The sequence below is a fragment of the Dendronephthya gigantea genome, unplaced genomic scaffold (genome assembly GCF_004324835.1).
Source record: "Dendronephthya gigantea isolate DGI-Jeju-01 unplaced genomic scaffold, DenGig_1.0 000028F, whole genome shotgun sequence".
In the NCBI taxonomy this organism is placed as follows: domain Eukaryota; kingdom Metazoa; phylum Cnidaria; class Anthozoa; order Malacalcyonacea; family Nephtheidae; genus Dendronephthya; species Dendronephthya gigantea.
The window spans coordinates 206,325-231,070 of NW_021163038.1; the positions used below are offsets into that span (position 1 = coordinate 206,325).

The 24,746-nt window shown below is 37.2% G+C and overlaps 4 protein-coding genes across 5 annotated transcripts; 1 reads left to right on the forward strand and 3 right to left on the reverse strand.

The window, feature by feature from the left end:
• The first annotated feature begins 151 nt into the window (after window positions 1-151).
• On the forward strand, window positions 152-24,510 carry LOC114523877 (beta-1,3-glucosyltransferase-like). 2 transcript variants are annotated; one of them, XM_028544936.1, is made up of 16 exons: window positions 152-340; window positions 5,277-5,349; window positions 20,879-20,973; window positions 21,107-21,122; window positions 21,224-21,330; window positions 21,522-21,598; window positions 21,724-21,835; window positions 21,916-22,052; window positions 22,171-22,234; window positions 22,423-22,548; window positions 22,626-22,692; window positions 22,809-22,922; window positions 23,141-23,243; window positions 23,356-23,478; window positions 23,779-23,923; window positions 24,216-24,510. In XM_028544936.1, the coding sequence occupies exons 3-16, from the start codon at window positions 20,893-20,895 to the stop codon at window positions 24,324-24,326; spliced, it is 1,383 nt and encodes a 460-aa protein (XP_028400737.1). In that variant the 5' UTR covers window positions 152-340; window positions 5,277-5,349; window positions 20,879-20,892; the 3' UTR covers window positions 24,327-24,510. The 2 variants fall into 2 exon arrangements, with proteins under 2 accessions (XP_028400737.1, XP_028400736.1); XM_028544935.1 differs by lacking the exons at window positions 152-340; window positions 5,277-5,349 and adding an exon at window positions 20,721-20,794.
• LOC114523872 lies at window positions 664-9,632 on the reverse strand. Its single transcript, XM_028544929.1, has 2 exons — window positions 8,890-9,632; window positions 664-3,118 (listed from the first exon to the last, which is right to left on the reverse strand). The coding sequence occupies exons 1-2, from the start codon at window positions 8,993-8,995 to the stop codon at window positions 1,098-1,100; spliced, it is 2,127 nt and encodes a 708-aa protein (XP_028400730.1). The 5' UTR covers window positions 8,996-9,632; the 3' UTR covers window positions 664-1,097.
• Window positions 12,314-17,648, reverse strand: LOC114523875 (ribosomal protein S6 kinase beta-1-like). Its single transcript, XM_028544933.1, has 18 exons — window positions 17,424-17,648; window positions 17,271-17,311; window positions 16,396-16,513; window positions 16,198-16,266; window positions 16,048-16,119; window positions 15,875-15,950; window positions 15,723-15,780; window positions 15,549-15,611; window positions 15,420-15,457; window positions 15,227-15,317; window positions 15,034-15,124; window positions 14,895-14,936; window positions 14,709-14,774; window positions 14,535-14,597; window positions 14,381-14,458; window positions 14,176-14,283; window positions 13,970-14,064; window positions 12,314-13,825 (listed from the first exon to the last, which is right to left on the reverse strand). The coding sequence occupies exons 1-18, from the start codon at window positions 17,502-17,504 to the stop codon at window positions 13,597-13,599; spliced, it is 1,479 nt and encodes a 492-aa protein (XP_028400734.1). The 5' UTR covers window positions 17,505-17,648; the 3' UTR covers window positions 12,314-13,596.
• On the reverse strand, window positions 18,345-20,631 carry LOC114523879 (protein rogdi homolog). Its single transcript, XM_028544937.1, has 12 exons — window positions 20,578-20,631; window positions 20,213-20,284; window positions 19,998-20,040; window positions 19,805-19,850; window positions 19,666-19,720; window positions 19,463-19,546; window positions 19,297-19,392; window positions 19,114-19,212; window positions 18,901-19,026; window positions 18,790-18,827; window positions 18,574-18,700; window positions 18,345-18,483 (listed from the first exon to the last, which is right to left on the reverse strand). Exons 1-12 carry the CDS (start codon window positions 20,617-20,619, stop codon window positions 18,451-18,453), a joined length of 861 nt encoding a protein of 286 aa, XP_028400738.1. The 5' UTR covers window positions 20,620-20,631; the 3' UTR covers window positions 18,345-18,450.
• Window positions 24,511-24,746: the final 236 nt, after the last annotated feature.

Here is a 24,746-nt window from a genome sequence, read left to right on the forward strand (position 1 = left end):
TGATAACAATGGTGTATTGTCTTTTGACGTACGAGTCTTTTGACTTCGTAATACTCTTGGGATGGTTGGGGAAAAATAGCAACTTTTTGCAGGAAATTTGCATAGAGCTTCTCCTAACTGACCACATGGTTTTCACTGCTTTGACCAAGGCTGGATAAAGAAACATGGCCGCTTTTTAAACGGTAATCAATGGAGCTTTACTGCACCTTATTAAACAACTTAAGACGAACTTAATGAAAGGAATGATATGGTTAACCATAAACGTTATCAGTCGATGTATGAGCGTCATTGCCGAAGTCTTGGTTGATCGATTGGTTGAACACAATCCTACGTATCTTGTGTAAGTATATATCAGTGAAATATTTCGATTCAAAAAAGCGCTTTATCATAAATGATCTGTGCTAGTTCTTTCTGGCTTCTTTCGTCCAAGATTCTTGGTATATTTTAGCTCAATTTAGCATCAAATGTGGTACAACAACTTCCTAAAATACACAAAAGCACTTCTCGACGTTTCAACCAAAGGCTAATTCCTAAGGGCTTTCGTTATTGGTGTAATACGTGTTTATAAACTTATTTCAATAATATTTCATTTTCTTCTATACATATACAATAATCGTATATACTTAAATATAAAACTATATATAATTTATAGAGACCCCGGCCATATAGTTTATATTGTCTTTGGGCCAGGAAAATTTACAGTTTTTTACCAAACAAAGTTTACTTTTACAGAGAAAAATTTAGTCAACGGGGATAAAAATTATATACTCTGTATACATTTTGTAAACACCATCTAAGAGTGCAATGAATTAGATTTAATAGAAACAGATGAAGACGTGAAGTAAATCATTGTAAAACAAGTTAAACAACCAATTTTTGTTCAAAATTGTACATCATCAGTCTCCAAGCCCATGTATTCAATTTGAACACAACAGTTCTAATATTGTAGACACAAAACGTCACGTCTGGCGTCAGGGAAAGTTCCTGCTGGATCATTTCATACAGTCGAGATTAATAATTTACATTTGAACGTTGTCCCACCCTAGGTTAAAACATGTAGTCCAGTTAAGTTCTGTATATCAATCAGTGGAAAACTGTTACAAGTCCCAGTCTAATGGATCCTGTGGTCGCGTCTCGTCTATCGTCCTCAATCCTGAATGATCCTTTGACATCCCCAACTGTTCATCATGACAGGGTACTCCGTAATAGTACTGCCAGTCGGAATAATCCCACTGCATGCTTCCCGCCCAGTTCGTCCCTAACTGATAAACCTCCGGGGAGTTAATTCCCGTCAGCGAGTCAGAAAATCCAGAATCTGGGGACTTGAGATTCTCAACAGACGTGACACTTGGTTTTGTTGTCTTATAATGTCCTTGCCGCGTTGAGGAGCGACTGTTGCCTGACCCAGACCCGCTAGTCGATGCCAGTCGGCTCCGACCGCTTGCCGAGTCACTGCCGGTTCCTGAACGACTGCGTCGCGACAGCGTCAGATTGATACTCTGTTGACTTAATCTCCAAACTGGAGGTTCTTCTTTGGGTGCGGTTCCTAATTCTTTTTCATCCTCCAAAAGGCTTCCGGCCGTTTCCGATTCATCTTCGTCGCTATAGTCGACAAAGGAGCATAGTCTTTCGAGGCTACGGATTCGTTTCCGAAGTTCGGCCGAGAAATTATCCGTCGTAGCTCGGTCGGCGACGTTTTCAAGTGAAGTCATATCCAGACCGCTGGTAGAAGGAGTGACGTCAACAGGATCACGTGATGATGAAGAAGCGAGGTTATCACGTGACAAAGTTGTTCTATTAATTCTTTCACGTGATGTGTCAAGGATTCGGTTTTCTAGGAACTTCTTAGCATGAATGCCTTCGTAGAATTCGTCTATCGTTCGTGCTATCGTTAAGAATTCCGAGAGAAAGTCGGCTGGAAGCGTCTCATCATTTTCCTTTGGGATTTTCGAAAAGTTTTCGGCGTCATTCGGAATATCATCGGAGTATGTCCGGTTGCCTTCGGAGTAGGTTACAGTCTCCCCTTCAGAACACAATTCAGAAGACACAACATTTTGAATTTCCTCACATTGTATCTTAGGTCGCGCGTTATGCAAATGTGCTTTAGTTTTCAACGAATTTCTATATCTCGGCCTTCTTCGGCGTTTTGATTGGCTCGTTCGTTTGAATGAGGCTCCTCGAAATACCTCGTCGTCATCGTCACGTCTGACTCCACGAAACACGCGCAACGGGGGATGCATGCGTGACCTCCCCGCATGTAAGCCAACCTCGTTTCCAGACTCGTCTGAATCAGACGCATCTGTAGAGGAATATTCTGACTCAGTGTCCAAACCACGCTCTGTGTAAGGAATGGAGGACAAGCTATTGTAGCCTAAAGAGGAACTCTTAACCGTTAAACTAGGATAATCACGATTAGCAACTGTAGAAGTGCTGTCTTTTGATTTATGCGTGCCGTAATCTGAGTGCATCTCTGACTTTTGTGTGCTGTAATCCGAGTTTGAATTCAATTCAACTTGTGAGATTCCGTGAAAATGATCGACTCTGGAGAGCTTAATTAACGCTTCTTCCTCGTATATTTTCTTCCATTCAATAAACGAGAGGTTATCCATCGCGCATGTGCACACACGTGACTCTGCCTCGTCCTGAGTCCTAACCTCGGCCAACTTTGCGCTAAACCTTCTTCTCCATTCCCCGTATTTTCTCGCGCGTCTTTCCAGCGTCGTGACTTTGCAAAACTGACACAAGTTGTCGTAAAACGACCTCTCATCTTCTGTAGAGTTCTTAGAAATTGCCGAAGCCCTTGCACCTGATTCCACGCTCAAGGTATCCCCAAAGGAACTTCTCCCAGATTTCCTGCTTGGCGGAGTTATGCTGTTGTCACGGTTTCTAACCAATACGCAACCACAAGCGTCGTCATAGTAACACTGGGAACAAGTGTCCGTTTCATCATTCGACTCCACAATCTCAATCCAGGTCCTTTGTGGCGGTTGTAAATACCAACTGGAAGACTTCAATTGTTTTTGGTAAAGTTTATGAGCTTTTTCTTTCTCTTTTGCATTCTTTTCTTCGCTGTGAAGAACAGGCGATGTCGGCCATGATTCGAGAACATCTGTTTTTCCTAAAAAGAAAATAGAATAAGTTTTATTTCCAATAAATACTAAATACTAAATAGCTATAATCCTCCTGGCAATATGCACTATATAGACATGGTGTATCAGAGAAGGTCCAGTGCTGTTATCGTTGCAGGAAAAAAATTTAGGATTTCGGTCGTTTTTCGTTGAGACTTTGTGTGATTACATAAGAGGTTCTCTAAACACATGAGCTACTGGCAAGTTCTTTCTTCTTCTATCTTCTAGTGGCAAGTTCTTTCTGAACCTCTAGAAAGTACTTCAGCGCTATTTTTGGTATTTCACGCTGATTTCTCCCATTGCATTGACGTGAAATCGTCTGGGAGAAGACAGATTGAATAGTAAAGTAGGGCTCATCTACACGAATTGGAATAGAATTCTCAAGATAGCCCGACTCGTGCAAAAAAAAAGTTAGTATGTTCACGTGTGTCAGAATAGTCAGATATAGACCATATCTTTTTTTTATCTGAGACTCTTTGAGACTTGTTTCTATAATGAGTTGTATCTAGACTATTCTTCACTAGAAACAACTTTAGAAGACACGCAAGGTACGTAGTGTCCCATACATATTTCACTCACCCAAGGCCAAATATCGTTTAAGCTTTTTTAACATTACAAGAGCATCTGTTTACATTGATCAAACGTCGCAATACCTCAGGCTGTAAGAGGATCCACAATCAAGGAGCTTTATGCTACTAAATGACCTTGTCTATGCATGTAAACTTTGCATATTTGTAGATTGTGTGGCCTAATAACTCCTCTTAATACTACAATTCGGTAATGTTTTACAGGTGGCAAAAAACCCGCAATAATGAAAGAAGTTTGAAGTCGTTGTTTATGCCGGCATAATCCATACGCAAACGTGAATATTCTACGATCTGATGTATTATTCTTCTGTGATTAGTCAAATATTATGTTAACGTTAAATTGATAGTTATAGATGGATAAAATGATACTAACTTTGAGCATAGTTAATTTTGAGGCAACCGGTTCAGTTCAGTCAAACTCTGTGGGGGGGAAGAGAGCGCAACAGTATAGAATCACTTCCTTTCCAAAGAGTAATGGCCTAAGACTCGGGATACTTGGGCACATTTTAATATACTGCGATGAAGAATGTATTTTAACCACAGCTTAGGCCTTCCCTAGTTACTGCGTCTAGTTTTACGCCTGAACTACCCGTTTGTTTTGATAGTACACTTGATCTATGTTTCAGCTTTATATCGATCTCCACACGTATTTCCATGACCATATATTAAAATAGTCAAATTTTGACGTGTAATCACAAATAAGATATGCACGAAAACGTTGCAGCAGTTAGCACGAATAGTCTTGCAGAGGGCAGTTTGAAAGAGTAAAGTTTTATTGTTTAACTGCATGAAATATAAGTACTGCTATAGTCAAGCTACATGTTGAAAGTTTATGCATATTCTAAATTTCATCAGTTAATCAAACGTTTAAAATTTCTCGGCATACATGTAGAGCATATTTTCAACCACACATAATGATAGAATAGCCAAACCTGTCATCATAGCACTTTATAAGGGTAAAATACTTGTGTTTGAACTGATAACTATTGTCATAGCAATAGAAGTATAAAAACAAAATCATGGCAGCTGACATGCGGAAATCGTCAATCTTATCTTCACAAGTCGTGTATTCATTGTGCGTCTTGTTAGTTTGCTGATGTGAACATGGTTTCTGAATCCCTAGTCATCCTTATATTGTTAAACAGATGACCTTGATGTGATTGTATGTTTAGGGTCAAAAACTGACGTAAATTTTTAACCCTCCTTGTTCATCTTATGGCCACAAAGAACCACTCTGTTTTCTCGTTTAATTTTCTTTCAAATTGTGAGAAATCGACCTAAGCAGTTCACAATTGAAAGAAAAATCAGGCGAAAAGCTTTACAAAAATTACGCCTAGTAGAAAACTGCCTATAAACTCCAACTTAGAAACAACTCATTCGTACGAAACGCTCCATCTTTTTTCTCCAAACAATCCAAACGAAATACGCTTTGCTCTCTTATTACCTCTCGAGGCATCATGGGTGGTTTGGGTGGGGCCATTCTATACTCTCCATCCACAAGTGAAAAGGGATAGTCTCCCCCCTAAATCTCGAATTCACAATGCTATTTTTAATATTCTAGAAACTAATCATTACGAAGTGAAGACAGAAGAATTTTGTTCGTGTGCCGGGGAGCTAGACCACAACTAAAACAGGTTTGAAGCTAAAATAAAGTTTTTTATACCTAGTGTTTCACACCTGTTATCTGAAATTATTTCGTGTAAGAGCCTCGAGTGTTGCCTGTGTTGATGTTATCTTAACTTTGATAAAAAGAAGAATATCGCTTGTCGCGTTATGAAATAACCTGAGAAATTGAAGTGAGATTGCTTGCACTTTCGTGTTTTTCCACATTGATTGTGTGGCGGCTTTCTACTTTTTGTTTGAGCGCGTGGTTCACGGAGATTATTGCTTTTTTAAAATTAAATACAACAAAGAGCGAACAAAGTATTTTAGAGGAGCCTTCTTGTCAATATATTCCATGCTTTGTGAATGTCTAACAACAGCTATAGAGACAAAATGGCTCTTGTATCTCTCGCCTCGCAATATTACCACATTGTTTACATAATAATATTCTAAAAATGGTGATGTTGATATTTTTGCGTCTAGCAACTTAACACAGCAATCATTAAGATCATTAATTCATTAAATAGCTAATATAATTGACACAGAGTCATTGATTGAACGATGTGTGTGATGTGCACGGGCAGAACTTTCTAAAGGCATGCTGCAAATGCATGGTAAAAAACGATCTCTAAGATGGACTGGTTTATTTGTTAAACAGGAAAAAGGCTTGCGGCTTTGAGACACAGTAAAATACCAGTTAGGTTTCATTTGGCTTCATTGTTAGTCATGAAAAAGTGAATCTGGCTACCATAACTATGGTATAATACCAACTGGGTCGACTTGTAGCATGTGACTTGAAGTGGTGTGCAAGAGCGTGTGTCTTTATGCTGGATAGGAATTTATGAAAACATTTTACCATGGCAACGGTTCTTAAGTTTGTCTGATGTGCTGATGTACTTGCAAATATGTACTTCAGGGGAAAAGAATGTCTTTCAACGACTTCGCTGTATGCGAATAGAGAAAACTCATGTATGCATGCATGCCTCCTATTATAAATCAACACGTGGCCGATAAATCCTCAAACACTAACCATGCCTTCCACTTCTAAAGCTAGAAAAATCATCTTAAAATCAGTGAAGCTACCAATCTTGCTTGCATGCAACCGTTGCATCATACGAAGAATGTAACCGAAACGCTCGTATTCTCATTTCGCAATTGAACTTAAGTTTTGAAATCTGCAAAAATCCGGATTGTATATAGTACCTGTGAACTTTCACCGCGTTTAACACTACACAATTTAACTGGTCGAAATATTCAAGTAATTTTAATACAAGGACAACCAACACTCTTTAGCGGTACAAAAACTACTACCATAAAAATCTAATAAAGTATAAGTGATTGAAGGATTAACCTTAAGCTGTAAATCTCGATATAAAACTAAGTCGCGTATTTTTAATACGGGGAAGATTTTGTTAGGTATCCTTGACGTCAAAATAGCGTGGTTTTATACGGATAATTTTTTGACATCGTAAGGATCCTTGCTCAGTTCTTCTATTCTTCCCATATCTTGCTATATTGACGTGTATATTCATGTTTCCTGCACGAATTGTCATACAAGCGCTTTCGGAAATAGGCATTTGATTTTGCGGTTTTGTAAATTTCTAAAAATTTGGCCATGCATGGTCTTTCAGGCGCGTCATCAGTGAAAAGGAAAAAGCAACGTGTGCCCGCCCGATGGTGGTCGGTTATAAATACCACAACAACTTGGCTATATGACCTTTTTCATTTCAAGTATTAAAATTTTAAGTGAAGACAGGCAACGAGTATATAGTGACATTCTTCATGCATCTTAGCCATACAACTATCAAATTTCAAAGTTGAAACTAGCCGTCAAATTCACTATACTTATATTGCCGTTTTGCATGAAATGTACTCAGCTATATTGTTGCTAAATATAAGTCTAGATTCTTCCCTTGCCATAAGATTATAAAAGTTTAAATGCATTTCAATATTTTATATAGTCCCCAATTAAAATACCTTCCCAAAGCTCTATATGGATTATAGTTTGTAGTTTTTTTTCGCGTAAAGTCTTCCTACAATGACAATGTACAAATTCTTGATATATTTGCTTAAGTTAGATCCTTTTAGTTTTGTGTTTCGCCATTAGAAAGAGTGATGAACCATTCGTGGTCATATACGTGCAACGAGTTACAAAAAAGCCAGATGTTGCGTTAGTAACTTGCTGATGATATTCCCACTTTATCTTGTGTAACTAGTCGCATTTTTTCACTTCATTGTTTTGAAATATCCGTAATATCGCACTGAATACCACGACAGAACGTTATTTTTAATCGTAGGCGAGTTTTACAGCGTTGAAACTTTAATAAGTCTCCGAAATGGTGCAAATTAAAAGTTTGAAAAAGGATCATTGTTTCAAAGCCGTTATCCTTTTAACAGATTTCGACAAATGGCAAAAATACTGACAACGAAATAAACTAAAAACGCAAATTTTACCGAATAAAATGGTGTTAAACAAGACATCAAATCCTTACATATGTCTGAAGAATCAATATAGAAGATCCAATGTTACCTTAGGAATACGTTTGCGCTATACATCAATATTTATCTTGATTTCATTAGTCGGACATTCAAAGTACATTCATATCATAAACCTTTGAAAACGATTCCGCATTTTAAACAACTGTACGTTTCTTTGTCCCTACTTTTATCACTGGCAACTTTGAGTCTCTGGAATGCTATATATACGTGTATATAAACAAAGTTAATTCTATGAAGCTAAATTGCATGCATGATTGGTATTAAAACCTGTAAAAGTTTTAAATCAAGACTATACTCTTTCTGCTTCAATAATTTGTTTTTGAGAAATGAACTCTATTCTCTAACTATGAAGAAGCATCCTTCGAAATATAAACACGACCCTTCTGGTAAACTATGCTATAGTAAATGTACAGCTATGATTTATAAAATGTACAAAGTTATAGATACCATATGACCAAAACGCCTTTCCAAAATTGAAATTGCACCCCAAGCACCACAAAGCATTGCGTGAAGCGACACGCTCGTTGTATCGGGCCGTTTTGTCTTGTTGTTTAACTCAAAAACACTAACACAGCTTTTATGTTTTGAGCGGACACCTAACACTCTTTTATCAAAGTAAGCAATCCCCTGCAGAGTGCGAAAAATATGAAAGATCTGTCTTATAATCCGGGGTTCACGATTTCAAAATACATGCCATGCTAGCTTCCGGTTTAACGGCAACTGTTAATGTTACGATATGCCACATATCTGCCCGTTCAAAACGGCATTCGAGTATTTCGTTTCGTCCACAGCCTGCTTTTTGCCACTAAATTTATGTTAAATAGATAGTTTGACGGCAAAGGTATTCATTAACGATGTGTAGGCAGCGTGAACTCGCGAGCAAGCGTCATTACTATGACCCCAGTGATATTATTCTCTGTCCAATTCAATATACCCTATTCATGTCAGTGGTATATGTGAGCAATGTCTTCGGCCCTACACCGCATAAACTTTTTAAGCCAATGAGGGATTTTAATAGGCTGTTAACACATTGTTAATAAACATAAATCATAATATCGTATGTATAAACTTACTTTGGCGGGTGTAAAAGCAGTGAAACGGAGAATCATTGACATTGTAGCGCTTCGATCGTCTTCCCAAACATGACAGCCATCTCCATTTTCGTCTGGCCTTCTTCATAGTTCCTGCTCTTAAAACGCTTTTGATGCAATCATTATTAAAGACAGTCTTGTATCATTTATGCTGAATCTCTTGTAATAAATTGTTTGTCTTGTAATCACGGTTACGAGATGAAGTCAACAAAATGTTGGTTGTGGAATCGAGCCGAAATGAAGGCACCAACGTGTATGGTGAAGCGTCGCATGTCCGTCAGGACGAACCAACATTTGGCAACACTTCTAAACGGTCATTTTCTGAACGTGAATTTCTCTTCTTGGTTCCGTAGCTTAGCGGCTTCACCGCTTTTGTGATTGTATAATATATACTTCGGGAAACGATGCGTGACTACAGTGGAAAATCAATATTGATTCACGAGCACAATTATGGAATGAAGTGTAAGATCACGGCTAGAAAAATACATCCGGTGACATATTGATATCTCAGCAAAGCCACATTCCAAACTTAAGGAAACGAGACGATAAAATGCCAGATAGTGTCACCCTTTGGGATGTAAATGCAGTTTGACAGAAGACGTGGAACTCTGTAGACCTTGTTTTAGCCTCGGGTGAAACGAGGATTCTTTACGGATTAGTTTTAATCTTTGGCGTTCGGCGCGCGCTGGGTAAATACCTGCCGAGCACAGCAAGGTGCCTGTGTATATAAACATTAAACACTATGTTTGCGTATTTTTTAATGGTTGTTTTTAAATTTTGAACGTTAAACGCAGAGCCCTGCAAGGGTTGTGCAAAGGTCAGTGCATTACGAGAGAGGTTAGGATGGTTTATGCGCTACGGTGTTCGCCAGAGATCTCGTGTTTAACTTGCAAGATGCAACTGAATACTGATCCGAATGCTATATAGACTTCAAACCTGGTCAACGTAATATTGATTGTCTAAGGTAAAGAAGTAATCCGCTTTACTATAAGGTCATCCTTTCGGTGAATTGGGTGGCCAATGTTTATTTCAAACGAGCTGTCTTCGTTTTTATTAGTGCTTATCGACAGCTGCGACGCAGAAGGTGTGTGACTGACGAACTACAACTGAATTCTAACACAGCTTACATTTCCAGCAAAAACTCAGCCTTCATCGGACTTTCAAGTACTAGTTAAAAACCAAAGCTGAGCTCACCTTCCATGCAGGCGTTTATTTCCAAATTGGGGCATAATTAAAGATAAACCTCTGGCTTGAAGAAATTTGGATAAAGACAGCAACTGAAAGACATTTCAACGCGAAAGCATTTCCTTTTCGCCAAGTGCAATTCATGCAATCTTGGAATATAATGGCTTGCACTGTCTAATCCTTCGATATCTTTTAAAGCTTCTTGCATCCTAATGATCCTATACCAAGCATCACACTTTTTCAATCCTTTCTTGCACTTCAATTGAAGAGAATTTTTGAAGAATTCCAAATGTTACAACGCAAAAATGATCATGCAATGTATCAGTATTCCACTATTCTATATTCTTGCTTTGGTCTTGAAATGATGTGCCCAGTTTTAAAGCAATGATATATTCATGATTCAGTGCTATTCTTTGTGGAAAGAAGCTGAGCTTTAGAGCAAATTTTTACAGGTGATAAACACTTCAGAGACGTCTTATTTGCACAAGATTAATTTAAAAAACAGATAACCCAATCCAAGTCATTCTTACACCATAATCTCGCATGGTGCGTGGATTAGTGAAAAGATAAAATAGAAAAGTAAAATTCAAATAATGCCGAAAATATTTGCGATATGTGACTCGACGGAAGGCTGGAAACATTCCTCAGAAAAAAGGTTTTCATCATAAAAGTAAAAAACTCGCTGATGGTGCTTAATCATTCCAAAGAGTCAAGGTTCCACCACAAGTTGTGAAAGAGTTTTCGTCACTGGAGTATCTGGATTACCCTCCTACCAGGAGTGTTGACAGGAATATCTTGGAAAGGTTCCAACCAAACCTTTTCATCCTGGGATTTATGGCTCAATGATAAGCTAGCTTTTAAAAGATTTAACTGGATTTTTCATCAGTCAGCTGAATATGACTTGAATCAACGCGGACCTTAGAGGCTGTTTACATGCACGATCTCGGTTAAACGAAGTGTGATATGATTTTGAGGTAGTAAAGTAAGTCTTTATGACACTAAAAAGCACTTGCTATTGTCTGGATGACTACACCACTGCCAGGGTAAGCGGGTTCATGTAAACAGCCCCTAAGAAGTTTAGCCTTGTGACACGAGTTACTAATTTCAAAACAAGTTTGGATGAAGAAAAAGGTGTATGTAGACAGGGGGCGCTTTCCCGTTTGACGACCAAAATGTGTAGTATACTGGTCCAATCTTGAAATCTGAAAGTTTAAATTCAAGAAATTACCAGAGCGAGTGATCTTGGTATGAGATTTGCCGTCATTAGGAAAATCTGTGGTTTATCACTGATACGAACCCTTCGTAAGCAGGAAGATTTAGGATGAACCCCAAATTTCCTGAAATTTTCCGCTCTTCACGCGAGTTTGATTTCCGGTAGCGGTCAACTCGCGTCACAGTTTCACACGTTTCATCTTTGGCTGGGCTGCTAGGGGAAATTATGCGGTGTCGGAGAATCGTTTTTCAGATTCTTTCCAAGAGTACAAATAGTTTAGATTCACATTCTATAACCTCCTGGGTGATACCTGCGTTCTTGCTTCGTAATATGACGTTTGCAAAAAGAACTGAATATATTTTTTGTTGAACCGACCTATATATATGGAATTCTGTGGAGAAACAACTCATATATTAAGCGTAAGACGGTTCATTTTGTCAACTTGTTCAGTTGCTATTTTAAAGGATTACATCGCACGCGCAAAGTTTACCGTGAAAATGGCCAAACTTCAAGACTCTCTCATTCATAACTCTTGATCCCAACTCTTAATCCTTGGTTTCACCAAAACAACTATATCTTTCACAATTTATTGCTGTAGTTTTATGAATAGTAAGAGATTATCCATCTATATGTACAGTTGTATGTTCTGTAAATGTATTTACACTCAACCTAACTTCTTCAGATTCCACCCAATTGCCAAGGGGCCAGTAATTGCAGAGTGCATAGTGAAATATACCGAAGTGCATATAGGTTCATGAAATGTTAGCATGAAAGCTGAATACAATAAAATGCAGACATGTAAAAGCAGAAACAATAACCAAATCCTACCTAAAATTGCTCTTTTCTCCAATCAATCAATTAATAAAGTTAATTGTCCCATCATCCTTGACGTTGTTTAATGGTTTATTAGAAATGACATAATAGTCCAACCTTGAAATCGTTCGCTAAAGCTTCCTAAATGCAAGTCTGTCGAGAAACATCTACGTTGACGAGATTTCTATGCGTGCATATGTTTATAATGGTAATTGTATTCCAGCAATCATAAGAACAGAACATGAAAATATACATTTACACGAGTCCCCAAACACTAATAACAATATATATACATATATATGCATTAAAGATGGATTTTACTGTGCGTAAACATTACTGGACGGTAAACTACAAACTAGTTATAGAATGTATATAAAATATCTTTCTTGATTATTAGAATATATTATTATTTTCATGGGCACAGGGCACCCAACGGTAGTTCATGACCAGCATTTTTCTTATCCTTTCTCAAAATATTCCGACTTCTTAAAAACTACCTCTCAAAAAAAAAAGCCGGCTGAACCACTACTGAATAGGATTTTTTATATTGGTGGGATTAAACGCTATCGTGGAGCAATGGTATAAAAACACACGACGTTCAAACTTTTGAGGTAAAGCAATGGCAACTAGCTGTGTTTTGAAAACTAGAATCATTTAAAAGCTGAAATGATTTTACATAATTTGCCACCGTTTTTGTCCGATAACGTCTAATTACTCCGCCAAATCCTCCTATAGACTACTAAATATAAGCCAGTTTGGTGTTTCAAGGTAGGTAAATGATTGACCAATCTTTCTTGCAACTTATCCTTCATAGAAGCAGTTTTGGTGAATTCAATGTCATTTTTGAAACTCCAAACAAACTTCACTAATAATATATACCTAAACCTCACTATTATCCATGATTTAATTTACGAATATAAAATATTAAATAAATAAACTGATAAATCTGCTTTGCTAAATCAGACATCCTCTCTAGACTATACCAAGAATAGAATATTTTCAATTGGTGCAGACTGTATAAAATGGAAAGTTTTGTTTAACGGTTCTTCCTCAAAGGGTTAGAAAGTATATTGACCTGTTTCGAAATTCAAAAACTGTTATCTCTAGATCCAGTGATGTACATGCACGGACCCTCAATGTACTTTATTAACCCTTCAACAAAAACCTTTAATATATTATTCTGACTTTGGACTTTCAAAAAGTTCAAATCCTAAACGAGTAAAAACGTTTGTCCACATCTAAGTTCTCGTACGAATCAGTTCATTATCGTTAAAACTAAAGGTAACATGCACTCAATTTTTCCCAAACTAACCAAGAACTTCAAGAATTGTTAAATAACGGATTATTTCATACTTTAAATTAAAAATATACTACGCATCTGAGCCTGCAGACGGCGCAAATCTACTGGCAACACGAACTTATGGATTCCTTAATTCATGTCAGCATAAGTATATTGCATCGAGTTTGAAGAACGGCCGTCACCTTGACACTTCCACGAGTGCAGACGCATTCCGAGGGATCTTTGCTCCGGTGAGGGCAGGACTTGAGCTGTAATCTGTTTCCATCTTTTTGCATTCATCCCGAGTAAACTCCAGCGTCCTTTTCGCTGGACTGTGCCGTGTTGTGGTGCCATTAGGAAGACGATTAGGTTTCCAGACGTCTTCAAATCCAAATTTTGCTTCAGTATCACCATTGACTCGGAGGGGACTAAAGGGAAAGATTCAGATTTGCTTAAAAGCTCAAAACAAACGCTGTTTCTTTCTACCATCACAGTCCTTCTCTCTGCAAACATTGACAAGCTGAAACGTCACGGCTAATTCTTCTTCGTCTCAAAGTTTAAAAGTTCTTTACCTGGTTGGTGCTACGTGAGAGTTTCTGACAGGTCGTAAATTCAAAATATCTTTATGCACTGCTTCAAATACGGACGGCGCAACGTAAGTGAATCCCTGAACACAAAAAACATCATAGCTTATAAAATATCTGCTTCAAACTGTCCCCTTTCACAATAAATATTTCATTTTACTAGAATTCAAAAAAAGATTTACAAAGAAACGTACGGAAAATATCTGGTTAACACTTTCACTTAGACAGGAGTCGTCAGGAGAATCAACAGGTGTTTGTTTAGTGAACTTTGTATCAAACTGACTTACATCATCTTCGCCGCTCTAAATCAACAGAGGTTTCGTTGAGAGTCAAAACAACAACAAGAACAAGAACAACAACAACAACAACAACACTCAAAAACTGTTTCTCCGTTCATACCACAGAGGGTTTGTAAGGTGGTTCTGTCTTTCTGGCAAACAAATTATCCCAGTTCACATGACGGAAGAACTTGTGCCTCTGAAATAAAAACAACAAAATAAGAAAAAGTAGATTCTTTCACGTCAAATACGAATGAAATCAATGTAGATGAAACCTTTATGGGGTCCGCATCATCGGCTCCTCCGCCAAAACGCAAATGAGTTCTTCTTTTTAGCAACTGGAAGAAATTTTTACTCGCCGGATTAAGATTTGAAATGCAGTTATACGTTTTTGCTAACATGATTTTCAGATGAATTCGTCAGGGAGAATAACTGATGATGAATATCACCTTTCTTAGAAGATCTTTAGCTTCAGGCGTGAGATACGGCGGTAACTGTAATCTTCCCTTTAAAATCTAATTAGAAAATAAATGCAGCGGTCTTAAAGCGAATGATTTCGGAAAAAAAAACTGTTAAACAATAATCAATGCACTCCATATATCCTGGGAAAAGTGTGTGTGTTATCTTTTCTTTACCTTATCAATAGTTTTCTTTCGATTTTCACCGCAGAACGGCGGCTAAAAATATAAAAATAGTTAAAGCAACGAAATTTAATTCAAAAGACGCTGGTTTTGTCCAAAAACAAGGATAAATCATCGAGTAATATCTACTCACAGCGCCAGTCAACATATCGTACATCAAAGCCCCTAAACTCCACCAATCAACAGCTTTTCCATGACCACTTCTTGTTAAAATTTCTGGCGCCCTGTGAGAAAAAAATCGTTTTCATCAAGTATTTCCCCCCCATCTTTTTTCTCCTGATATCTTTCAGGATTAACATTAAATATATTTAGATTTCGTTCTTTACATGTATTCAATGGTCCCACAAAACGTGTGTGTAACATTGTCTTCAAATATCGACTCTTTGCACAGTCCAAAATCTGTCAACTTGACATGACCTGGAACAGAATAAATTATTAAAAAACTGCTGTTATACTGGCCAATATTGTCTTGTTATTTTTGTTAACATTGCCATTGTTTAATAATTTTAAATTGCCTACCATCAGCTTGTAATAAAATATTCTCTGGTTTGAGATCACTACAGAAAACAAATTTGAAGCCTTAGGGAGAGTTCACTTTCTGAAGCACAGCCAGTCAGTAGCTTTCGCTTGGACAATATTTTTTTTTACCGATATATGATTCCTTGTTTATGTAGATGCTCTAAGGCCAGGGTTATTTCTGATAGATAAAACCTTAAAAAAAAATCAATTGGGTCTGACATCAAAGATAGCATGTCTTATTGCTTTTATAAACATCATAATTTGCCAGAATGAAATAGCTTGATGAGAAAATTAACTTCATACGTAGCCGTATCTTCCATAAAAATCCCTTCTCGTTCTAAATGCATAAAAAGTTCTCCACCTAAACATGTTAAAGACAAAAAGTAGTTGTACTTTAAGTTAGTTTGTTGTAACTTTGTTGATTTGAGGTTAGTTCATCCTGCAAAACAACATACCACTTAAATATTCCAAAATAAGATATAATTTCCCTCCAGTTTGGAATGCATATATTAAATCCACAATAAATGGATGCTAGAAATCAAAACAAAAATAATTTCTTCCTGGACTTGCACCTGTTGTGCATTTTGTTTATCTTTCAATAAAATCTTGCTAAACCTATTTCGCTCACCTTGACAGCTTCAAGAATATTTCTTTCAGCTTTTGTGTGAGCTGTGTCTTTTTGACTTCGGACTATTGTAGCCTGGAAAAAAAAGATGGTTGAAAACATTTCATTCTGTCTTCTTCAACACTTTGGTATTGACCGAGACACATACACAACCTTTTTTAAAACTTTCATAGCAAATATTTTCCCAGCATTGTGGCCTGCCACTTGCCTTACTTGAAACACCTGGAATGAAATTTTTTTTTAAAAGCTTGTGCCATTGTTTCTCAAAACTCAAATTAGTCAAAGATATTCTACTCTGGCCTTGGTCTAGTCTCTTAATTAAGGTCCAACTACCATTATTTCATAACATACTTTCCCATAGCCACCCTTTCCTAGTACTTTTAACAGTTCAAATGACTCTGGTCCAATTTTCTCGTTGCTTGGATTAACGGTTTCCTCCGAAATATCCACAGTTTCCATTGTTGAGTCACTAAATAATAGTTTTAAAAAACATGCACGTTGAATTAACCTGCTAACATACCCCCTTGAAAGATAAATCACCTGTCACTCATAACATACAGTAAAAAAATGAAGGCACTTTGAAGTGAACAGCTATCACAGGCATTTTAAAAGCATATCATTTTCTAGGTAATTGCAGATAATCAATATCTGAGTAACCTTGTAATTTGTTGTGAGAATATTTGTTTCATGTTTAATAAATATTTCTTTCTTCAAAGTTGTAAGATTGGCAGAAGTAATAAACTTTGATCAAAGAAACTTTTATAGTGTATTGAACTAACAATATTGAGGGGGGTAATTCATTCACTTATTTTTTCAATTCACTGAAACAGAAATATTTAGCCTTTCTTTTTTCATAAAGTTCAACAACTCAATTGTGAATTTTATATCAACTGTCCTGTCCTGTAAACCTACAGGCATTTTCTATAAATGAACTCACAGATTATTGAACTCGAATCGATATTTTATTAAAATAATTGTTATCTAACGACCAGCTGATATTTTGAGCTGCTGTGTACTAACTTGTAAACAATGTTGAAAAACTTAGTCTAAAAGTCAAATTACTCGACAGAAAAAACCTTTTGAAGTTTAAAAACTACATGCCACTCTAAAAAATAACAAATCTGTTCTCCCTTTCGGTGAATGGACATTTTGTTCCTTCGTATCATAAAAATATTTCGCAAATATTTTATCTCTTTATAAATCGACGCTATGAGAAATTCACTCACATCTGATCGACATCGAGGAAGTCTGTACAGCAGGAAATTTGCTGAAATAAAAGAAAAACTCCCGTGAGACATGAATAGCGTGAAAATATGTGTTTTTTAAGACCTAATACCACAGATACGCATTGAAATTTACAAATTTATCAATAGTCGTACCGCTTCAAATTCGTCCTCGCTGAGCTGGTCTGTATTCTCGCTAACACCTCCATTGATTTCGATTTGGAAGAGGTCATCCATTGTATAAAATTATGTTTAAAAATTCCAGTCGTTACGTTGAAAGCATAAAACGCGATCCTTTGTAAAAGCCAGTCAATATATTAGTAAAGTAACATAATGAGAAGTGAGTGTTTGGTGAAAAACGTGAATTAAAGCGATTCTAATTACCGGCGAATTTCGATTGCGCGAAATAACCGCGTAATTCTCGACAAATTTGCCGCCAGAAGGTCAGGAATCACCTGCAATGCGCCGATAATCCGACTAACAGTCGGCAGGAAGCGAGGTATTTCCCTGGCGTCATTTCCGGTTGTGCGTGATTTGCGGTTTTTCATCCGCCCTCAGTCTGAATATGACGTGTTGAGAACGCGAATTGTAAGCAATCGTAGGGCCTGCACTCGGAGAAGTGTAACTAAAAATAGGCACGAAATTTCAAATTGGTGTCGCAATCTCTTCCGCTGGTGAGGGTTAGGCTTTTTATCGGATCAAATGCGCGTGTTTGTATTAGAGAGACGTCCGTTCTATTAGAGAGAAGTTCTATTAGAGAGAGGTGTACGTATTAGATGTCCTTATATTAGAGAAGTGTTCGAAATAAAGAGGTCTTCGTATTAGAGAAAGGGACGCCCGAATTTTCAGAGGGAGGGGTCCGTGTTAAGGAGGTCTATGTATTAGAGAAGAGCTCTATTAGAGAGACGGGTTGACGTATTAGAGAAGTGTCCATATTACTTGGAAGAGGTGTCTGAGGAGAGGGGTGACGTCGTATTAGACGAGACTTTCAGAGAGATATTCTACTATTCCAACAAGGAATGCCTTCAAAATAATCCATTGATTGAACAAATACAAAATAATTTTATTAGAATCATAATAAATATTTACAGTTCTACTATTTAATTGTATCCGTGAAAATAGTTCGAGTTAGTTTCATCATGTGATTAGAAAGTTAGGTTTCTCATCCGAGAATACCAATCAATTATTCTTCTGTTATTCTTGAAAAAACGCCAACCTATACGACAGTAACAGAGTAAAAAGGGACTTTTTTAAGTGTAGTGAATTTCATGTGCGCATTACAGTGAAATGAGGTTTGTACTGATACCTTATCTTTGATCTGCTGGCATAACTGGAGTGCTATTGCTATCAACCTGAAGGCGTCCTCCAGCCAAGATACGACACATTCAACCTCAAAACGGTTGATTATTTCAAACCATTTTCCACCATGTTCACTGAAAAGACAAACAAGAAATGATCAAAACAAGTGTCTTCATTTCATGGTTCGACAGAGGCAACGTTTGAAATGATCGCGTGAACTCACAAAACGGAAGAAATCTTGTTGCTGTTCACGTGAGATTTCTGAAATGAATAAATGATAAAGTTTGAGTGGACAAGCTGAGAAATCAGGGAAATCTGTTATCTTTAAACCAACCTGTGAATGTGAAGGAGGTGGCGGTACTGATAACGTGTTTAGAACGTAAATAGTGAAAATAAGCTTGTGACAGTTCACGTGAAAATTCACCACCACTTCGCTGGGTAGAGATGGTTTGAAGGCATTCTAAAAATATAAATATTTCCAGCAAGACAAATCAACATGGAATATGGCAACTGGTTGACAACTAATTGAGCTAGCAGCATGCTTTACCAAAGATCCGTTTGACATGATTTCAGCAACTGTGTGTTTCTCTGGTACGCTCAGACTCGCCTTTCCTCTTGAAATGTCACTAATCAGTTCATCCATCATCTGCGAAATAAACGTGGAGAACGATCAGAGGATGAAATGGCAGAAATGCTATTCATTTTTGTTTATCTGAAAGATTCACTTTACCTCGTTAATCTGCATTCCTGTTGTGAATGTCTCAATGGCTAAACCTTCCTTGATCTTCTCTATTGCCAATTGAAGATTGTTCTTGGCATCTTGAACCTTGAGGATGATGAACGTATTCTCAGATGACGGATTAGTAAATCCAGGAAATCAAACTTTCTACACGTACTTGACTTAGTCTCCATGGATGCCCTTCCTTGATATACGTGTGAATATTACCATTCGCTATTTTGGGCACTTTCAACTTCAGCTCCTGGAAGATGGGAATTAGTATCCTAACTATCCTTATAACCTCATCACCAATAATCATCTTCTAAACCATTATCATCATGAAACAAATTCACTGGAATTTTTGCAGATATTCCAACTTACAGCATTCGTAATAGAGTCGCCATTTACTGTCACGTAGCCTTTCAGAACGTCAATACTGGAAGACAGAAACCTCGAATGATTTTAATCACGACAAAACGCGCGTCTTTTGAGAATAACTGCGCTGAGTAGCATCGCCTACCTAGGTGTTTTGAGCAAGAATTTATCTGGTTTTTCAGAGCCGTCCTCTGCGGTAAACAAGAAATAAATTATGGAATTAATGTTGATGTGGATGAACGATGTACTCAAGATGAATATTAAGCAAAATCGAGTGAAAACGTCAGTTTTGTTATTCTGAATATCAATCTCTGCGTCTTATAAATTCGTTGAAGTACCCGATTTCTTTTGAGGTTTTTCGTTGAATGTTTCATCACACGCCTAAAATACATATGAGTGCTCTATTAATACTCCAGCTTTTAAAGTTGATCAGATGCGAGCTTCAACTTCCGGTTTTGTCTACAACTTGAAGTCAGTCCAGTCACATCGACTCCGATGAAAGGTTGAACTTTTAACCAGATTTTACCACGAATATGCGTATATTTTGTATCACCTTTAAAACACTTTCAACTTTTCTCAAAATGGAGGGGACTTGTTTTTCCAAAAGCCATTGAAGCTCCAGTCTCTGAAGACAGAAAACACTTTTAACTGAAGATAGTTTGCCCAACTCTTAACCTTAGACATATCACGGTTTCGATCATTCAAAACTAATTTACATACAACACGCTGGAATAACAAAATAACCTGTAGTTGTACAATTAACATTTAAACTGAAAATGATTAACTTTTAAGAAGAGTAGACGGTTCTCCATCATGAATCAACAATTCTCACTCTTCAGCATCTTTATTAAGACTTATTCCGCAACAAAATGCAAAGCAAATAAGGCTGAGAATAATAAAAGAAGAAATTACACAAACCATAACTCTTAACTCTTCTTCCTCACTCGTTGTCGCCGCCATCTTGTTTCCTAAAATCTCCGAAAAGCCTCGATTTATCCCACATTTCTCCTCATTTTTATCCCATTATCACCCAAGTTACTCTTAAACATACACTGCAAAACAAAAATTTTTAAAACAACGTGGTTTGTAAAAATGGTCTTTAAACAAGTCTATTTGATTTTATCTTTGTCTCAAGGTAGTTTAGCTGAAAATATTAATCAAAACTACCAGGGTTGTGCACTACGGGTTGTAAAACGCTGTGTTTTTATCTGATTTTCAGGCTTCGCTATTTTTATGTTTTGTTTATGCAACGATTTTGAGGCAGATCACCAGTTCAAATTTGGGACTGTTGTTGATGGAAATAGCTCTGCAAAAGTATGTATTGTTGTCACCGAATGTGTTTAATTAAAATTATTTCTAGCGATTTCAAACACATCTGCGTCTTCGACAAATTCCGGTCTAAAATATTCGTCCAATTAACCGTTTATATTTCATTTTTGCTTTATAGGAAATTTTAACATTAGGTTAGTTATAAATATGACATTCACTAGCTAGTTAATTGATTCAATTAAACAATATACAAATGTTCAAGTGTACAATAACTCCGTGTGTTTAAATTGTGTAGATAAGGTTGTTTTCATCCTAAGAAGTCAACATGATTCCTATCATAAACATAAAGCAAATATTTTTACAAAGAAACTCAAAGAACAGATTACTGCAAGAAGTATTAAGGTACACAGGCCATCTAATATTTAACCACCACATTTGCTATGATCCATGTATGGTCACCTTACTCACCATAATTAGAATACCAAGAAAGGTGTTTACATGCATAATTGTATGATCACTATGCTCATTCTGGTTGTGATGGTTACCTAATCTTGCCATAGTCAATATAGTAACTATGTCTTTAATCTTTTTAGGGTCAACTCACATTAATAAGCCTTAATGAGGATTGGGCCCCTTATGGTGCGTGGACAATATTCCCCATAATTAACATGTAAGTTTGTCGATTTGAAGATCAGTTTTCCACCATAACTAATTACTTACTGCGACCTTTAAGCTAATTTAGAGTTGACTAGCAAGCTCAGTTGTAATATAATCTTGTTGTTTCATCTGCTTCAGCTTAGCTAAAGAACATGCAAACTCAAAATCCTGGTTCTTTTTCTGTGAAGATGAAACCATTCTTGATTTGAATGGAGTTTTAGAAGTACTGAGTAATTATGATCACAGCGAGGTACTTACGATGCATACATGGCTGAAAAACCTTGTTGAATATGAGTCATAATTGTTAACTCAAAGCGCATCAACTTTTAGGAGTTTTTCTTGGGTCATGCATTACAAGATCCACAGCCAGCCATAATACACCATTTTGCATTTCATGAAGATACCTCAAAATTTTCATTTCCTGATTTTTCTGCTGGATGGGCCATTAGTTCAGTTCTGATGAGGAGGTAAATGTTCTTTAGTGCAGTCCCCTTAACTTCCCTTTTGATGCCTTACTGCAGGAAGAGTGAAGCCAAGACTGCATGATTGAGGGCAATGATTTTTTTATGATTCTTCGATTTTTAGGTTGGCGAAACAGCTGAATGACAATCCAGCTAAAATGGACTTCAGTATCGATGTGCAACATGAGGTATGTCACTTGTTTTTAATCTTTTTAATTCAGTGTTTTTAACTTCTGTCTTTTAAGTATCTCTCATCTTCCGGCCCTTCTCCCCACCCTTTCTCTTTCCCCACCTCCCGCTTTCTTCTCCTCTACTTTGCTGTCTCTCCCCCTTGCTCTCTCTTCTCCCTCTCATTCTTTACAATTTCATTTTTCAGATTGCAATGTTTATTCATGACAAAGGAAAGGGTGCAGAGCTCACTGATGTCCGTGAGTTCTGTACCTCGTCACCTGGTGACAATGATGACTGTGTGACATCATTCTATGATTCCTCAGCTTCATGTGTAAGTAGTAAGTTGTCAGCTCAAGCAATGTGCTTCCTGGAGTTTCCTGAACTACTTTTTATCTGCAATCTTATCAGGGAGAAGTTGACTTGAATGACTTGTTCTTTGCTGTGAAAACAACAAAGAAGTTTCATAAAGACAGAGGTGGGTTAGAAAATGTTAACTCTAAATGATGTGTTGCGTGAGGGTAGCTGCATAGGTCTGACTTTGATATAGGGTCATCACCAAGTCATATCACTTTCTCTCTGTTTCATTTCCAGTTCCAATAATCAAGAACACGATTGGCCAGCACACATCACGTGTTGTGTACTACAGTGAAACTATCGACCCAAGTATTCCCACTGAGGACACAGGTGTACCAAACACAGAATCAGGTAAAGGGTGTCAATGTAGAAGGTTACCAGCTTACCATATTTTGGTATGTTTACCATGGTCAATTTACCGTGGTCAATAATACCATTTTCCGGTACATTTGACCATGGTCGAGTACACCATATTCCGGTATATTCGACCTTACCAAGATCAAATATACCATATTCTGTTACTATGGTTTATATATCATTGCATAAAGTGAATTAATTTGGTTTTTTAGGACATTGCTCCAAACTCTGGTCCATCATGCGTAAGAGCAAAGTAAACAAAAAAGGAAATGGGACAAAATGGCTGGTAGTTGTGGATGATGATACTATAATGAGGTATTTTTTCCAAGGAATCTGATAGACGAATATACTATATTATAAAGTTAGTTTAGTTTAGGTTGAAAAATCTTGAACCCCTGAATAATGTATCCCAACGTACATCTTGCAGCGTGCCCCGGCTTAGACGACTTCTGGCTTGCTATGATCCCAAAGAGAGGACATTATTGGGTGAGAGATATGGTTATGGTTGTAATATTGGCCATGGTTATGAATATATCACTGGTGGAGGAGGGTAAGATATATATTTTTATATATCTATCTGGCTGGTATGATATGGCAGGAAAGGACTGTGTTGGTTGTTAAATGAAACGTCATTTCTCGATCGGTTCGACTAGTTTCGTAAAGAATAGGAAAAGATATAAACGATTATGTATTGCAGGATGGTTTCTATTTCAACAGCCCTCCTAAGCGCCCTTGAAATATATTAAGCACCCTTGAAATATATTAAGCACGAGATTACCTGGACTGGATATTATTCTCTATGGCTGCCTTCACTTTCTCATATTCTAACTTGTGGTAGTATTGTTTTCAGCATGGTCTTGAGTAATGTTGCAGTTGATGCAATATTAAATTCAGATTGTGGTTGCTATGCTCACGATGCTCCAGACGACATGGTCTTGGGTCAGTGTTTTAGAATGCTGGGATTACATACCGTGCATACTCCAGAATTCCACCAGGTCAGTGTCTTCATCTATTATGGATATGCAGGTGACACTTTGTCTATGTTTGTTTGTTTTTCTATTTATTTATTATGAATCTGATCAAAAATGAAGTACTGATGTATGATGATGTATTGACCTTCACCAAGAGCTCTGAGAATAGAGTTCTTGTATTAAACTTTCTCTTGGAGGGAGACCTGCTCACACTGGACATCCCAGTGCTGTTCGAAGCTTGGTCATAGCCTCACCGAGGTCTGCATTTGCAGTCAAACCCGACTTAACTTACAAGAGATGTGTTTCCTCCTTATAGGCGCGTCCTGTCGAGTACTCTCCAAAGTTGCTTGTACATCAAATCCCTGTATCATTTCACAAGCATTTCGATATTGATCCAATGAAAGTGTACGAGGATTATCTCAGCTAACCCGAGCTAAAAAGTAAAGATTTTTTTGGTACATCAGGTATTTATGTGCACTGATAGAAAGTGCAGAAAATGACAATCATTCAAATGGCTGATGAAATCATCGCCTTTCAATGAGTAAATTAGTAATGACTTGAAGAACTAGATTTTTTGTCAGGAATATGGAACAATGCAAAGTCAAGTCAAAGGGTGGGGAGAGAAACAGATTTTTGAGTGGGGGACTGCAATTTCTTGTTCCCACCTCTGTTTCTCAAGTTACCATACCGGTTTCATCCGGCATAGCCGATAAGGCATCGTGATGCTTCTATGGGATGTTTCTATTATTTTTCTCTTTATTTTATGATATCTCATTGTAGACTTCAACTGAACTAACCAGTTGGTTGAATTAAACAGTCTTTCAAAATTAACAACTAGTTTTTGCTG